The sequence below is a fragment of the Electrona antarctica genome (genome assembly GCF_951216825.1).
Source record: "Electrona antarctica genome assembly, chromosome: 16".
NCBI lineage: Eukaryota > Metazoa > Chordata > Actinopteri > Myctophiformes > Myctophidae > Electrona > Electrona antarctica.
Genome location: NC_136797.1, coordinates 30,058,304 through 30,071,679, shown reverse-complemented (window position 1 = coordinate 30,071,679; position 13,376 = coordinate 30,058,304). Strand labels below are relative to the sequence as shown.

Sequence of the window (13,376 nt, the reverse complement as noted above, 5' to 3'; positions counted from 1 at the left end):
TTTTTTTTAATCGTTTTTTTTCTTCAATATATTTAAATGAAATACTCTTTAGGGGCATGTCATGTGATCTACCTGCACAGCCTTTGTGATCTACTGGTAGATCGCGATCTACCTTTTGGGCACCCCTGGTCTATAGCCACAAGGCGGCTTTCTGTACCAAGACGATCTGATGAGTGTATATATATATAAACCTTAAAATGGAAGAAAATGTAATACCAGGCTTAAAATTTGAATACATTCACGATGTAAAACAGAAATGCGTGCGTCCGTGCTCTGGTCCTGGTGATTGAGCTGAGCAGGAGGACCATCCATCTTTAGCAAGATGCTGAACCCCTAATTGCTCCTGATGTGCAGGTTGGTGCCTCCGCCATCGGTGTGTGTGTGTGTGTGTGTGTGTGTGTGTGTGTGTGTGTGTGTGTGTGTGTGTGTAATGCAGTAAAGCATAAAAATGCACCATTTACCATTTTATGATTTGAATGCCTGACCAGTACATAATTAAAATAACTTATAAACGCTTCAATGTATTGCTTATCCCCGTAATTACTGGATATCATAGGTTTTGTAGCCATTATAAAAATATTGGGCCTTAAAACATATTATAGCCTATAGTATGTATTTGGCCCTCATTTATAAAATAAATCTGGTGCCCTGCATGGAACGTATGACAGGCTGGGCCTGGGCACACATGCAAGAAACATGGTTCCTTCGGGCACGGTCACATCACATGGTCACACACTCTACCTATGAGGGCAGATTCTGCCAATGCATTTCAATGGGAATGGGGCTTTCTGCACACTAGTGTGTGTAACTCGTGGCCATTTGTGGCTTTCTGCAAAAAAGAACAGCTCCATTCCCATTGAAATCCACCCTCATAGAATAAAAGTGTGGTGTGCCCTTATACTTATACATTTCTCAATCCTATTATTGAACAAGACCTTTTTTTCCGTCATAGTATTCGACAAAATCAGCACTGAGACAGAGAGACAGGGATGGTCATCATGAGAGTGGATCTGAGATCATAGATCTAATGGTAAAGATCCCGTCCAACTGAAAGATCTGGGGAAGTCCACATTCAATGTAAGGACTATAACAGCAGAGACGTTGTAGCTCATTAATTGAATGAGCTAGGTTAGGTTAGATTTAACTTGTCCTGCTCTAATATTTTCAATTCAATTGTCAAAAGGCATAAGAACTTGAATACAGGCTTTAAAGTCAAACAATCAAGTTTCCCTGACATCATGAAATTGGTGCAGGAGATTACATTTTGATCACTCAAGACAGACAGAATATTTCAGCGTAAGAAAAAAAAGGTCACTCCACTGCGCCCAGATCTGGTCAATGGACTTTATTTTTTTGTTATTTTTTTTACCAGATTTTTCATTTCGGTGAAATATTTTCATTTCTGGCCAAAACATGTATATGTTAGATGTGAGGTGGGGGCTCAGAGTACTCCCACTAGGGAAAGTAGGCTTTAGACTCTGTAAAACTGTCTTTGACGACGAAAATCTGTGCAACCTGTGCCAACCTGTGCCTTGGCTATTTTTGTAGAATGTTCATCCCCGGAATAGAGATGCTAGGGTTTAAGGGAGTTAAGTCTTATTATAAAACTCTGTAAGGAATGACAACACAACCCAACGTTCTCAGGAGTGTCTCTCTGAGTCTGTTTGTAGAATATTCCTTCTGTTACTGTCGGAAACATATTTTGTGCAGAATGTCAATGTTTTCCGTCAATATTCCTTCATACCGATTCCAAATGTTATTCCCATGGTCCTACGTAAATGGATCCCATGCTTCAATGGAAACAGCTTATCTGCATCGTCATTTTGATCATGGTGGGTCAGCTGTATGTTAGGTGTGAAATATATCAATCAAGAAGCTTGGAACATCCAGACATTTCCTCCTGGAGTGGGTTTCACAACAGATTGACCTTAGCCACTACCGCCTTGCATCCTCTCTGTGCGTACTGGCGGCTGCCTACGGACGGGTAGTACTCGATCTCCCCGGCCAGACGCTCTATTTTGGCGTGATCAGGGTAGAACCCTTCTCGGGTCATTTCGTCAAGGAAACACTCCATCACGTGGCTTTTTTCCAGAAGGCTTAGCGGTACAAGCTCCGCCTCTGCCCACAGCGGGTGAATCTTCGACAGAGTCTCGCGCAGTATCGGCGTCAGTTCTCTGACCAGGACGCCGTGGCGGCCCGCGGCGGTGGCAACGCTCGAAGCGTTACGCAACAGGTGCTTGGTGATGTGCTCGTGGCCAAGGTTGCTCAGGAACAGGTAGACCGCGTTCAAGTATTCGTTCGGAGAGCGCCTGGAGACCACCAGCTCCCGCAGCGCGTCCAGCATCTCGCCGTGCATGTGCTCGACCTCGTCGAAGACGAACAGTGGTATCTTCTCTTCCTCCTCGGCACGCGTCACCATCTCAGAGATGATGGTGGAGAGGGCGCGCGCACAGTGCCAGGCGTCATCCTGCAGCGGGCAGTGGTGGAGGACGTAGTACTGGCGCACCAGGGCATCTCCGACGATGGAGCGGAAGTGTCCGGCCAGCAGGCGTCCCAGGTGGCTCTTCCCCACGCCGGTGGGGCCGTGCAGCGAGAGCACCAGGGGCTTGTTGTGGACGTAGGTGGAGAGGTACTCCTTCAGGTGGCCCAGCAGATCCTCCATGGCACCCTGCTGGCCAAACACCTCCCTCCTCAGAGTCCTCTCCAAGCCGTCCAGGTCATATCTGAGAACGTGGTCGTCTAGGTTCTCTATGGCGTTGTACACCTGCACACAGAAACCAGAGACATCTGGATCTATGATCTGAGATCATAGATCTATATGGTAAAGATCCCGTCCAACTGAAAGATCTGGGGAAGTCCAAATTCAATGTAAGGACTATAACAGCAGAGACATTGTAGCTCATTAATTGAATGAGCTACAACGCGAGACTAGGTTAGGTTAGATTTAACTTGTCTCTAACCTACAGCATAGCCACATTGCTGGTAATCAGGGGGATATTGGAGTATATGGATTTGTTTTTCCTTTGATATACACCGAATATTTTTGTTAAGTCAAAAGGCATAAGAACTTGAATAAAGGCTTTAAAGTCAGTGACAAACAATCAAGCTTCCCTGACGTCATGAAATTGGTGCAGGAGATTACATTTTGATCACTCAAGACAGACAGACAGGTTCTCTCTTCCTTCAGAAGTTACATTACTCCTAATGAAAATCAATTTAGTCAAAGCCTAGCAAGCGCTTGGCAGAAATGGAGATGTTTTAAATGTCTTTTTATTGGTCAAAGAGCAGTTTTTCCTGTTCTTCCATTTTCCCCACCTTGCAGTGCGAGGGGTTGAACCAAATGGTACCATTTGCACACTCTCAGAGTTACAGACCTCCATTTGGAACCCCCTCAAGGAACACTGAAACTTGTCGGATTCATAGGCTGCGTCAAGGCTTTTATTGGGTAGGCCCCAACATCATGATGCCCTTGATCACGGGGAATTATTTGGGGTAATTATGATGATTATTTATGAAGGGAAAAAAGTGGTATATCGGTACATCTCTAACATGATTCCAAGCATATACCTGCAGACAGACGATAGCGCAGAGCAGATAGAGGCACATTTTGGCTCTGCTCCGAGCCTGCACGGGTGGAGTTCTCCGGCTCCCTCCCGTGGGGTACATCACCCCTCTCCTCTTCTTCCTCTTCCTCCTCTGTGGCATTGCGGGGGAGGCGGATGGCGCCCCTGTCGACGTGAGGTCGAAGGTGAAGATCTTGGGGCTGGTGCGTGTCGGGGCTCCCGTCTGGAATCCACCTCCTCCCGCACCTCCCCCTACGACGGCGGACCCCAGCACGGCCCCCGCCAGTTCCAGGCGCCGCTTCTTCAGGGCCTGGTACTTCTGCCGGATGCGTATGACGGCGCGCAGCGAGGCCGACACGGCGGAGAGGCTCTGGAGGTTGTTGTTGTCGTGGTTCTGCTGCTCGCCCTCCTCCATCTCTCCGTCCGTGTGGGACAGCCTGTCGCTGCTGTACTGGTCACTCATCTGCAGAGAGAGAGAGAGAGAAGATGCAATCAGTGTTTGTTTTTTTAATTATTATTTATTGACATTCTTTTTCAATTATATAAAACATTACAGTTATAGCTCTCTTGTTAATAAAATGTCCAGAAAAAACAAACCTAATGGATTGCTGTTCATAAAATGCATGAACTGTCACATGCAATCAGTGTTGATTTTGTCGACTGAAACCATGAGGAAAAAATGTTTGTCGACTTTCCTCTGACGAAAACTCAGCTATGAGGACTAAAACTAAGAACGGCATATTGACAATTTCGTCAACAAATAAAAACTAAAATGTTAGGGAGGGACTAGTGGAGAAGAGCTCCAGTAGATTAGAATGAAAAGACATGAAAAGACAAGTCATTTTATGGTTGCGCTGGGTGCATATCTTTGCGCCGACATAAGCCTTACACCCTACCCCGAACCCTAACCGCACAGGTGAGTCTTAACCGGCCACTCATGTCTTAACCGGCCACGCATGTCTTAACCGGCCACTCAAGTCTTAACCGGCCACGCATGTCTTAACCGGCCACGCATGTCTTAACCGGCCACGCATGTCTGGGAGCCACAGGTGTTTCTTAAACGGCCACGCATGTCGGGGAGCCACGGGTGAGTCTTTACCAGCCACATATGAGTCTTAACCAGCGACACATGTCAGACTGTTAGTACGTATGCGCCACGGTTGGGTTCAACTCAGCGATTGTTATGTGAAAAATATATAGAAATGTGTTAATTTGTGGAATCCGACAGCATCAAACACAAGCATGTTTCTCCTGAATGTCCTATGTCCCCAAAGCTCAAGAGTAGAGGGCCTGTAGCCTGAGCTAACTAAGTCTCACTGTGGCGTCACCCCCAGGCTCCAAAAACAAGCCTAAACAAGCCCAATAATATATGGCCATATAATCTTAATAAAATAAATATTTGATGCATTTATCATTCTAAATACTATGTATGTCTATAATGATGAATGCTTTAGTCATTTATTATACATACCTTAGCCAATAAGTAGAGACACCAGAACGATTCTGTCACTCAATGTAATTCACACTCCCCCAAACCAATGGGTATTTATAGTATATACATCAGAGAGATGTTGGCTTGTTCGATTTTCAAAACAAGCCACCGACTTTTTAAAACAAGCCCAAAATAACGCAACCCGCAACCCACAACCAAGCCAAAATCGGCGGAAGATAAGCGGACTTGACAACCCTGACAGGCTCCCCAAAAAGAAGTCCCTCTCATATCTTCTCAGAGTCTTTATACCTCCCTCTCCCAATGAAGCCAGACCCTGCAGAGGTCCCATAACAAATAGGTGTGGCATGGCCTTTTTACATACAGCTTGAGGCAGGCCACGCCTCAAGCTAGCCACGCCTGTGAAACTAAATGAAAATTCAGACTAAGTGACAGTGTTAGACTACATCATACCCCAAAAACTCACACACCCTTTCCCCATGGAATTATTGGTTTCTTCCCAAAGTTGTGCAGCAGGTTGCCTATGCTACACTATGCAGGCACTCAATGCTGGAGCAGAACAGTGTTTTACATAGGGGCTGACGGAACATAGGGCTGAGGGAACATAGGGCTGAGGGAACATAGGGCTGACGGAACATAGGGCTGAGGGAACATAGGGCTGAGGGAACATAGGGCTGACGGAACATAGGGCTGAGGGAACATAGGGCTGAGGGAACATAGGGCTGAGGGAACATAGGGCTGACGGAACATAGGGCTGAGGGAACATAGGGCTGACGGAACATAGGGCTGACGGAACATAGGGCTGAGGGAACATAGGGCTGACGGAACATAGGGCTGAGGGAACATAGGGCTGACGGAACATAGGGCTGAGGGAACATAGGGCTGACGGAACATGGGGATGACGGAACATAGGGCTGAGGGAACATAGGGCTGACGGAACATAGGGCTGACGGAACATAGGGGTTGACAGAACATACTGTAGGGCTGTTTTATTCCTGTATGTCTGGTATTCTGTTGTTGCCATGGTTTTGTATATCTTATTTTGTTTGTAGCATTGTTGTGCCTTCCTGCCTGCCCTTGTTTGTTGTTCCCTGTTCTGTCTTCCCAACCTGCTGATTACAGTCACCTGTGTTCTGTTTGCCTGTTAGCTTACCCTGTGTTGATTGTGCGCCTGGGGTGCATTTTATATTATACAATACCCCCCATTTATAATGTACTCCTATTGTATTGTTTATCCCTATGTAATCTCCTCTCTAAGGCCTCCAGTGGGAGTGGAAGTGGGACTCCAGTGTGATATTGTGATTATGTAACAGTTATCCAAACAACAAAACACTAGAAATTCTGAATTATTTAATGCCATATTTTGCCACTACAACGGCAAATTGCTAGTCTAACATAACATTGCTACAAGTAGCAGGTGCGAGATGGGGCGCCAGGGGCAGAGAGGCAGAGTGGAGTTTTCAACCTTTTCACTGAGACCACGTGATGTCATAACATTTTCGGGCCGTGGTGTCATAGCCCCTTTAAGCCATATGTTTCCTCTGTGTTCTTGTTGGTTCGTAATTCCCATGTCGAGTGAGTCTGTCCTAGTCTGCATGTATTTATCTGAATATGTTTGCCCATTTATGGGCTGACTAGTTAATAAACACTTGAAGTTTACCTGTTTACTGGTCTCCAGTCGCCTGCTTTTGGGTCCTCCTCCGTACTCATTCGTGACAAGTTCTAGGTGAAGCAAACAGGATTTAGCTCTTTTTCAGGATAACAGGCAGCAGAAGCTAGTTACAGTACGTGTTTGTCATTTTGGAAATAATTGCCATGAAACTCTCCAAATAATAACACAGTACACATCTAGAAGAAAATGACTGAGCTACACAAAACAGATTTGGTGGTGCTTTATGGATAGATAAATTAACTAATCAGTGGTGTGGGCGTGGCCTACTGGCAGTAACACTGCCAGTAGGCGTGGCCTACTGGCAGCTCAGTGACAAACAAGAGTTTGTCACTGAGCTGTCCAGCGGTTTTCGAGAGTAGCTCCAGACACACAGACAGACCCTCTTATAGAGCCCCCGCAGAGCCACGCCACAACAATGTTTAACCTGAGGCCGATTCTACAAACGCCTTCTAAAAAACTGTTCTGAGAGGTTTCTGCCCCACTGCGCCGATAATAACTCAAATCTAAAATTACACTCCACACACACACGCACACACATGCACATGCACACGCACACACACACAAGGGACAAAGACAGGCCAAGCAGTCCCCATCGCAGATGGATATGCCAACCCATCAAAGAATGGGTGTGCCAGCCCAGTCCAGACCCATATGCACACCAATGTGCAAGCACCAACACCACCAACGCTTGCTGATGACTGTCAATGCTTGTTCACACCTCTGGCACGGCACACACCCACATCCTTCTCACCACCACCTATCTACCCCCTGGTCACAGGCAGACCTCCCTCCACAGTGCATCACAAGGTCAGCTCGAGGTCAGTGTCTCAGTGTCTACAGTCCACCATATACAGTCCCGATAGCTGTGCAGGTCCACAGCTATCGGCATCGATTTATCGAGTTATAACGTCGAGTTATAGTTGTGGTCTTTTAGACAAAACATTTGCTTAGTTTTAGCCAAAAATGTAACTGTTTTGCCTGTCTGAATTAATCTGTAAAAAGGAATAGAACAAAGTAAACATAAGAGTTAAGAGAAATAGTTGTGCCATCAATGTGTCAGGAGACAGTTTAATGCTTCTTCTGAAGTGGTGATGAAATTCCGCTACCACCACAGAAGCCGTTACCTTCAATGCCAATATTTATTCTAGCGTGTACTCTCACCACAGCTGTCTTACAGGGTAGTTTATTGTGCCGTCGGCATCGTTCCACCATTCATAACCAGGGCCATCTCAGTGGGTTGATAGATACACACGACCTCGAAAGGGAAATTTTGTATTTTATTTGTAATTGATGGAATATCTGTTTGATTGATTGTTTTCAAATTCAGCAAATTCTTCTATATTTTTTATATAAAAAATTAATTATTGTGGGATATTTTTATTTTTAAATATATATTTTTTTATGTAGGAAAATAAAATGGGACATTTACTCGAGTCATGAGTTTGTGACCGATAACAACTCGTCCGTGACCCACAAATGGGTCCTGACACACTGTTTGGGGAACAGTGGTTTAGACTGATGTTACCTTGTTACGGGCACACCACCACCACAGCACTGCACAACTGAGGGGGGGAAATGTTATGTGCACCTGTGATTCCTTGGAGCACATTGGAATATAGAACCTCTTAACCACTTAAGTCCTACTTCATACGACAAATATATATATTAAAAATATATATAGCCGATCACAAACGATCACTATGCAAGATCACAGCCTGTCACAATGTGATGCGCTGTGATTATAACACAAACTTGGTACGATTTTGATTTTTTTTTTAATCCAAGTAGTGGTGCCAGGGTTAATTTTAATTTTAAATTCAATTGTTACATCAAGATATTTACCAACATATTTACCGGTAATTCAGTCTGAACAGAGGCGTGGATAAAACATATCGCCTCCGGCCATAAAAATCCCTGTTTGAACAGAAGACTAAATTGCATAACCGCATGAAATGAAAATAAGCGGCAGGTTGTTTTGGGTATTTCCTACAAGCTGCGGGACATGCATTATCATACAATATTTAGTACCAGTAAGATGCCTGAGGTCGCGTGCACGCATCCGCCTGGGTGACAGCAGACTGCTGGGCGAGTGCTGGCGCTTTGCAATGGGGGGGTCAAATCAACAAATCCGCCTGGGTGACAGCAGACTGCATTAATTCTGTACGGGCCATATATGGAGCGTGTCTTGAATGTACAGGGTTTGATGAGGTCAGATCAACATATGGAATGTCAGAACAGGTCAGCTCCATATATGGAGATCTAAGGGTGGCAGCAGGGGCAGTGTCTTGTTTGATGAGGGCCGGGCCTTAATTTTCGGGCCTGTTGAGAACTGTAGTTTTCGCCGGGTGCGACTGCACTAATAACTTTGGGTCAGGCCTGTACAAAGTTTAAATGGACAGGTATCAGTCAAAAGGGAGTCATCGAAGAGGAAGGATGGATGGGGAAGGATCAACATATGGAATGTCAGAACAGGTCAGCTCCATATATGAAGATATAAGAGTTGCTGCTTGCTGGTCAATATTGATGACATCAGGGATCTCCATATATGGGCTTAATATTCATGACATCACGTGATGTCACAATGCATGACCATATATGGGGCGTGACTGCATCAAAAGTGATCAACAAACTATATTATAAAAAACTGGTCAAACATTAGCCAAATCGTCAATTAATATTAGAAAGAGGCAAACACTTTGAAAATAGCTGATCTACAAGCTCACAACGCCTCAAAATGCGAGGCGTGCGCTTTCTATTTTCACAAGATGTATCTGTGGAACGGAGTCAAATTAAATGTAATGCCTCAACTCCTACAATTCCAAGTGCTCGTCTCTGTGTGTGTGTGTGTGTGTGTGTGCATCAAAGACGGCGTGCCTTGGAATTATTTTCTTTGCAAGTCTGCAATTTACACCCTTTGGTAAAAACAAGCAGTACACTTTGTCTACTTTGAAAACAGCTTTTTGTTCATGTATCACCAAAGAGCAATACTGTATAAGAGCCACTGACTGATGCCTGCAGCTCTTCTTTTTTTTTAAATTATTATTCTATGTTTATGTCTAGTTTGTCCACCTGTGGATAATTATAACAAAATAATATTATAATAGTCAATAACAATATCGTAAGTGTCCTGTTCTTCCAGAAGCCAGGATAATGAATACAAATTCAAATTTAGGCATTTAGCATACACTCTTAATTCAGAGCGATTTACAGTAAGCAAGGTAAACACAAGGTAATACGCCAACTGCAGAGACTGTACGTATAGTACGTCAGTAATCTAGGATCATACACCAAGACATTCTTAAACCAAGAATAATATGTACATTGAAACTATACAAACTATAGGGTCAGTGACAGGGTGCCATGTTAACAAGTTAACCTTGCATCTGTCTACAAAGCATGTCTAAATTGTAACATTGCATAATGCCTGCAAAGTCTGTCAAGAGCTACGGGCTATAAGGCGGAGTCTGAAGAGGTGAGTCTTCAGATTATGGTGGGAAAGTGAGAGTGATGTCTGCAGGTCTAACTGCAATGGGGAGTTTGTTCCACAAGTTAGGGAGCCAGAAGGGAGTCGTGTGGAGCGTTGTCCCGGATGTTTAGGGAAGGTTCTGACAGCCGGAGAGAGCAGGAGGGGCTCGTTGCTTTCGATGTTGATTTTGACAGCAAATTTTGATTTTTGTTTTAGTCATAGTCTCTTGAATAGTTTTAATTTAGTTTTAGTCACATTTTAGTCACCTGGCGTTGGAACCTGAGACCTTGACCAGCCCCATTTACCAGCTGAGAGCAGTTCATGAGGTGGACAGCCGCTGCCCCCGCCGGCGGGGGATTGGGGCTTTAACCCATTCAGGCCTGACGTCGAAATTTAAAAAAAATAAGTTTTCTAAATCATGACAATTTTCGGAAAGATTTGAGGCACATTTTAACGATTTAAAAAAAATAGCAGACCTACAAGCTCATAGCGCGCCACTCGGTGGCGCGCTATGAGCTTGTAGATCTGCTATTTTTCAATAGCTAAATTATAACATAATGTTTAAAACACCAAAAGGGGTTCCCACCCAAAATGGGTTAATGGTTAATGTGGTTAAACGCTAACGTGACATGGATGCGTTCCAGGTCTCAATGGATTAAAGGACAATTGAAACAGTGGCTAAAAAACATCATGTATGACTCTCAGTCCACAATAGAGTAGGCCTACCCTAGCAATAGATTTAATCTTTTCTTATTTCTCTCAACTCTTGTTTTCTCTTCTTACCGTGTTTGAAATGTATTATGTTTTTGTATGCCGTCCTCTCATGTCTTATGTCTGTTTTGTTTAGTGTTCAAAGTCCCGGGACAACGGATGGAAATTAGCATCTCTGCTAAATCCGGTGTATGTATTTTGGCAGGCCTTGATGGCGTCGTAATGGCTGATTTTACACTTGCTGAAAATACTGAAAAAATGCTGAAATAGCAGATCTACAAGCTCACATTGTGACCTCGTGTCCACTAGTCCCTTCCCAACATTTTAGTCTAGTTTCTATTTGTTGATGCATTTTTGGTTGTGGTGATGAGACATAACGGGTCTATAATGAAAGGTCATAGTCATGATTCACTGTATCGTCATCACAGCATGACTCAGATTCTTACCGTCATCGAAGAATATTAGCATTACAATTTTGAGGTATTGTTTTACTTTATTTAGAGTATTTCCAATTGTCAGTACTTTTACTTCTCCACTACATCTCATCTCAGATGCAAATATTATACTTTTACTCCACTACAATTATTTGAAATCTTTAGTTACTAGTTACTTTGTAGATTCTGATTATTATTATTATTACGAAACCACTTCAGAACTATACTATTTGAAAATAGCAGATCTACAAGGGCAGATCTACAACGTCATAATGAGTACTTTCTACTTTTGCACATCTTCATCTCCAATACATTTGATTTGTACTTTCTCTATTTTAAGTATATTTTGAATTCTGGACATGTACCAATACCACAATGCATTTCTACATTGTGGTATTGCTACAAAATGTGAGTATACTTCTTCCACCATGTCCTGGACTGACAGAGTGACCATGTTGTAACTGCTGGTGCCGAGAATCAGTTTGGTAATCTAGGCTACTGTAATCTCTTCTGTAATCTCTAGGCTACTGTCCATACTACATTGTTTAGTGCCTAAAATGGTTCACACAAAAGCACCACTGTCCCTTTGAGGAAGGATGATATTGATCTCCCATCTTTCTACTGTATGCCTGCTGGTGGTTTTGGGCTGAGAGAGACTGGCTTACATTCCAAACATTTTAGAAACCTTCCACCACATTCTAGTAAAGTTTAAGACCCTAGTTTATGTTCAGTGTCCCGCCCCACCCACACACACACACACAACATAAGTGAATGAATTTGATCCAGTCTTTTGCATTATATTGCTCCATTACAAATAAATGTCCCCTCTTCTCTTCACAAGGAATGAAATCAGTGAAGCGTGAACCTGGCTTGAGTTCAGTGTTGCCACTTTTGAGAGAACCCAAGCAACCAGGTCTATGAAAACAAACCCCAAAAAGCAACTATTCTATAAGCCACATGAGCACTTTAAACCTACAGCATATACACATTGGCTATTTGAAAATAGCAGATGCCAGATATACAAGCTCACAACGCATCGTGACACGACATGTGAGCTATTTCTTTTTTAAGAATTTGAAGAACATGTGGAATATTTTGTAAACATGTAATAACACAAATCTGGTACTGCTCTCCTGGCATAAAATATTTTCAGATGGGGGGGACCAGCAACCCGCAGCTACCAATATTAACAAGTGACTTTACAGAAAAAAAAACAAGCCCACAAAGTCGCTTATAATAAGCGGACATGGCAACACTGCTCGAGGGACGAGCAGCCAGCTGCACATAGCTGCACATACCTCTCTGCCTGTGTGTGTATGAATGTGTGTGTGTGCACACTGCGTGTGTATGCAAAGCGTAGGAGAGGGAAGTAACAATGGAACAAAAACATGCATGAAGCACTTTGCTTACCTTCAATAGAGAGGCGTCAGATTGCGGTGCTCTTTTTAGACCTGCTCCATGTGTGTAGTGAAGGAAGCGGGGAAGGAAGAAAGAAGTTAACTAAAACTTTCAGAGTTAACTGTAAAGTCAGTCAGGAAGGACTGGTCTTATATCTTCACCTCCCCAGTCATCTGCAGGCTCCTCCTCCTTCCTCTCCTCCTTCCTCTTCCCCCCCCCCCCCCCCTCTTTTTTCTCTTTTCTTTTTTCTTCATTTTAAATAAAACTTTTCTTGGGGGATACCACACTTGCTTCATATAGTGGCCATTTCAAAGTTGAAATGATATTTAAAACTAAAGCATATTATACATTGGTAGCCTTGAATAGGATAGGAATATGTATTTAACATAAGTGTTTTGGATTAGTTGTGTAAATTCTGTTGATGTTGATGAATTGACTCTTCCCCATTATGCCTAAACGATTTTATATATATTATTTCTTTGGCAGAAAAGCAATTGTCATATAATGCTTTTTTTAAACAAATAAAACAGACATAATGGGAAGGATACATTTTTTGTTTTTCACTTGTTTTTTACTTGAAAAAAGTTCCAAGTAACGGTGTAAAACAAGTAGGTGCACGTACCACCATGTTAATGAGGCTCAGTCTTCCTGGAGCTGGGGCCCAGGTTTGAATCTGACCCGA

General features: G+C 43.5%; 1 protein-coding gene across 3 annotated transcripts; it reads right to left on the bottom strand.

The window, feature by feature from the left end:
- Positions 1-1,163: 1,163 nt before the first annotated feature.
- On the bottom strand, positions 1,164-12,839 carry tor4aa (torsin family 4, member Aa). 3 transcript variants are annotated; one of them, XM_079524130.1, is made up of 4 exons: positions 12,707-12,839; positions 6,674-6,735; positions 3,568-4,026; positions 1,164-2,764 (listed from the first exon to the last, which is right to left on the bottom strand). In XM_079524130.1, exons 3-4 carry the CDS (start codon positions 4,024-4,026, stop codon positions 1,913-1,915), a joined length of 1,311 nt encoding a protein of 436 aa, XP_079380256.1. In that variant the 5' UTR covers positions 6,674-6,735; positions 12,707-12,839; the 3' UTR covers positions 1,164-1,912. The 3 variants fall into 3 exon arrangements, with proteins under 3 accessions (XP_079380256.1, XP_079380257.1, XP_079380258.1); XM_079524131.1 differs by lacking the exon at positions 6,674-6,735; XM_079524132.1 differs by lacking the exons at positions 6,674-6,735; positions 12,707-12,839 and adding an exon at positions 5,035-5,162.
- Positions 12,840-13,376: the final 537 nt, after the last annotated feature.

Bases quoted from the DNA above. Each gene is read 5' to 3' on its own strand.
- tor4aa (XM_079524130.1), bottom strand. From the start codon at position 4,026: ATGAGTGACCAGTACAGCAGCGACAGGCTGTCCCACACGGACGGAGAG. The intron at 2,765-3,567 runs GTATATGCTTGG...TTCTGTGTGCAG, and splicing joins GCGCTATCGTCTGTCTGCAG to GTGTACAACGCCATAGAGAA.